Below are 2,244 nucleotides of genomic sequence, written 5' to 3' on the forward strand. Positions count from 1 at the left end.
TTCAGAAAGCACTTAAATAGGCGGGAGGAATCGTACAGTGAATGAGCAGCGGCGTGTAACAGTTTGTCCACCAAACAGGTTTCGTAACAGAGCGGCTCTGTGACAGATCGATGTGCGGAGCTCCCAGTTTAAGCTGAAAGCCTGTGAGACTGTAGCTCAGGTAACTCTCCCACCCTTTGGATTGATTGGTCTAAAGCTGCACATCTGTCTGTTATCTGTTAAACATCAAGGAGGCCTGGCAGGGGTGTTGGCGTCTGAGCTTGAGCTGCAGGAATCAAAAATCACCCAGTTATCAGAGGTGATAGAAGATGCTTATGTTGTAATTTAATAGCTGACAGTCCCACAGGGAGTCATTTATTTGCACAAATAACACAGCAGAGTTTGACTTTTCTCAGGCTGCGACAAGAACCAGTGACACACCTCATTATGAGTACAACAGGTAATCAGACACAGGTGCGGCTCCCATTTAACAATCATTAACTAAGGCTACAATTAGTCTTCTTCATAGTCTGTTTTACTCAAACTTTTCTGCTTCCCTTTCAAAATAAAAGTTCTTTGGCCACGTCTTGTTGACAGAATCCCATAAGTTGTTGACGCAAGGCATTTTATTTTAAATTATTTTCAGGTACGTGTTGTTGAGAATGCAGGGGCTGAACAACTTCATAAATGAGCAGAATATGTTCTTATAAATGTGGAAATACAGCACCCATAGCAGCAGGTGGCCCTGTAGAAGCGCCACAGCAACAACGCTGAACACCACAAGCATGAAACACGCTGCAGTTCGGCGAGGTTGCCATCATGCACATCTTATGCAGCCAGTGTGTTTCTGGTGTGCCGCTAGCTCAAAACTAATTTACTTAAGGAAATCCCAGAATTGGGAAAAATAAAGTTAAATGTGGTTCTTAATTTTGCTCTTCGGAAGTGGAAAAGGTGGTGCATCAGTAAAAGTTTTGTAATAAATTATGAGAACGTGAGCTTTGTGAAATGAAAGGAGAGGCTGATGCTTCTTTAGATGGGTATTTACTGATTGTCAAACCCCTCCTCATCTCTGTACCTCATGATAATCATGTTTTTACGCATTATTCCAAACTGGTGTATGTTTGGACATTGTTTTAGGCATCATTCCTGCTCCGCTGGACAGAGCAAATTCTTTTCACCATGAACTGTATCAGTGTATCATTCAGACTATGAACGAATGAATGAATGAATGAATGCATTAAAATGTTTGGCTCGTCTCTCTCCATCCCTCCTGCAGCCTCGGAGCCCAACCTGAAGCTGCGCTCCAGGCTGAAGCAGAAGGTGAGCGAGCGGAGGAGCAGTCCGCTGCTGCGTCGTCGAGACAGCCCCATCACCACCGCCAAGAAACGCTCGCTCGACATGGCGGGTGAGCAACACACACTCACACAAACATACAGTTGTCAGATGTTCAAAATGCTGTTTTATTTACGGCTGCGGTATTTTCCTGTGACTGTTTGATTCGTGTGTGTGTGTGTGTGTGTGTGTGTGTGTGTGTGTGTGTTTTAGACTCTGCGTGTAGCAGCGCCCCCGGCTCAGGCCCAAGCTCCCCGAATAACAGCTCCAACAACATCCCCAATGAGAACGGCATCACTGTGTCAGTCTCCAACAACTCGGAGGTAACACACTCATAACTATGATACATGAATTTGCTGATACATTGAGCTGTTATTAACTCACAGACATAAAAAACATTCTGTGAACTCTTCACTTACTGTACATTTTCTACAGTTTATTCTTGAAGTCCTACTTTCATTCTTTATTAAAAGGCAGTTCTAAAACCCTCAAGTCCTCAGCAGCATCCTGGGAGTTACGACTCATAAGGATTTGCAGTTTTTTTGGCTTTTACTGGAAGTTTTAGCATCAAGTGACGGCCAAGGTGCTGATTAATTTCTCCCCTGCAGCAAATAAAACAGTTGGGAAACACTAAATACTTTTCATTTTAGCATAAAACTTGCCAACATTTAACTCTTTGAAAGCTGGATTGCTTGCAGTTCACTTGTGATGCATTCAGACGCCTTTCACAAGCATTTAAAACCTTTGAAACTTGAGCAAGCTGGTTTGATTTCTTTTACACACATGTAAGAAAGGCGCAGAGGAACTTGCCAAGAAACATCCTGTAAATTGCAAGAAATCAGTGAAAGGGGACAAGAAAAATAATTTAAAGAGATAGAGGGAGAGAAAGAGAGAGATGATTAATGATTAAGAAAAATGATATATTTACTGTAT

The 2,244-nt window shown here is 42.5% G+C and overlaps 1 protein-coding gene across 1 annotated transcript; it reads left to right on the plus strand.

The window, feature by feature from the left end:
• Nucleotides 1-1,255: 1,255 nt before the first annotated feature.
• Nucleotides 1,256-1,634, plus strand: LOC121964816 (histone deacetylase 4-like; the record flags this gene model as incomplete). The annotated part of the gene is made up of 2 exons (XM_042515003.1): nt 1,256-1,384; nt 1,525-1,634. Coding segments are annotated over 2 exons (239 nt in total), but the record flags the coding sequence as incomplete, so codon positions are not given.
• Nucleotides 1,635-2,244: the final 610 nt, after the last annotated feature.

The sequence above is a fragment of the Plectropomus leopardus genome, unplaced genomic scaffold (genome assembly GCF_008729295.1).
Source record: "Plectropomus leopardus isolate mb unplaced genomic scaffold, YSFRI_Pleo_2.0 unplaced_scaffold17323, whole genome shotgun sequence".
NCBI lineage: Eukaryota > Metazoa > Chordata > Actinopteri > Perciformes > Serranidae > Plectropomus > Plectropomus leopardus.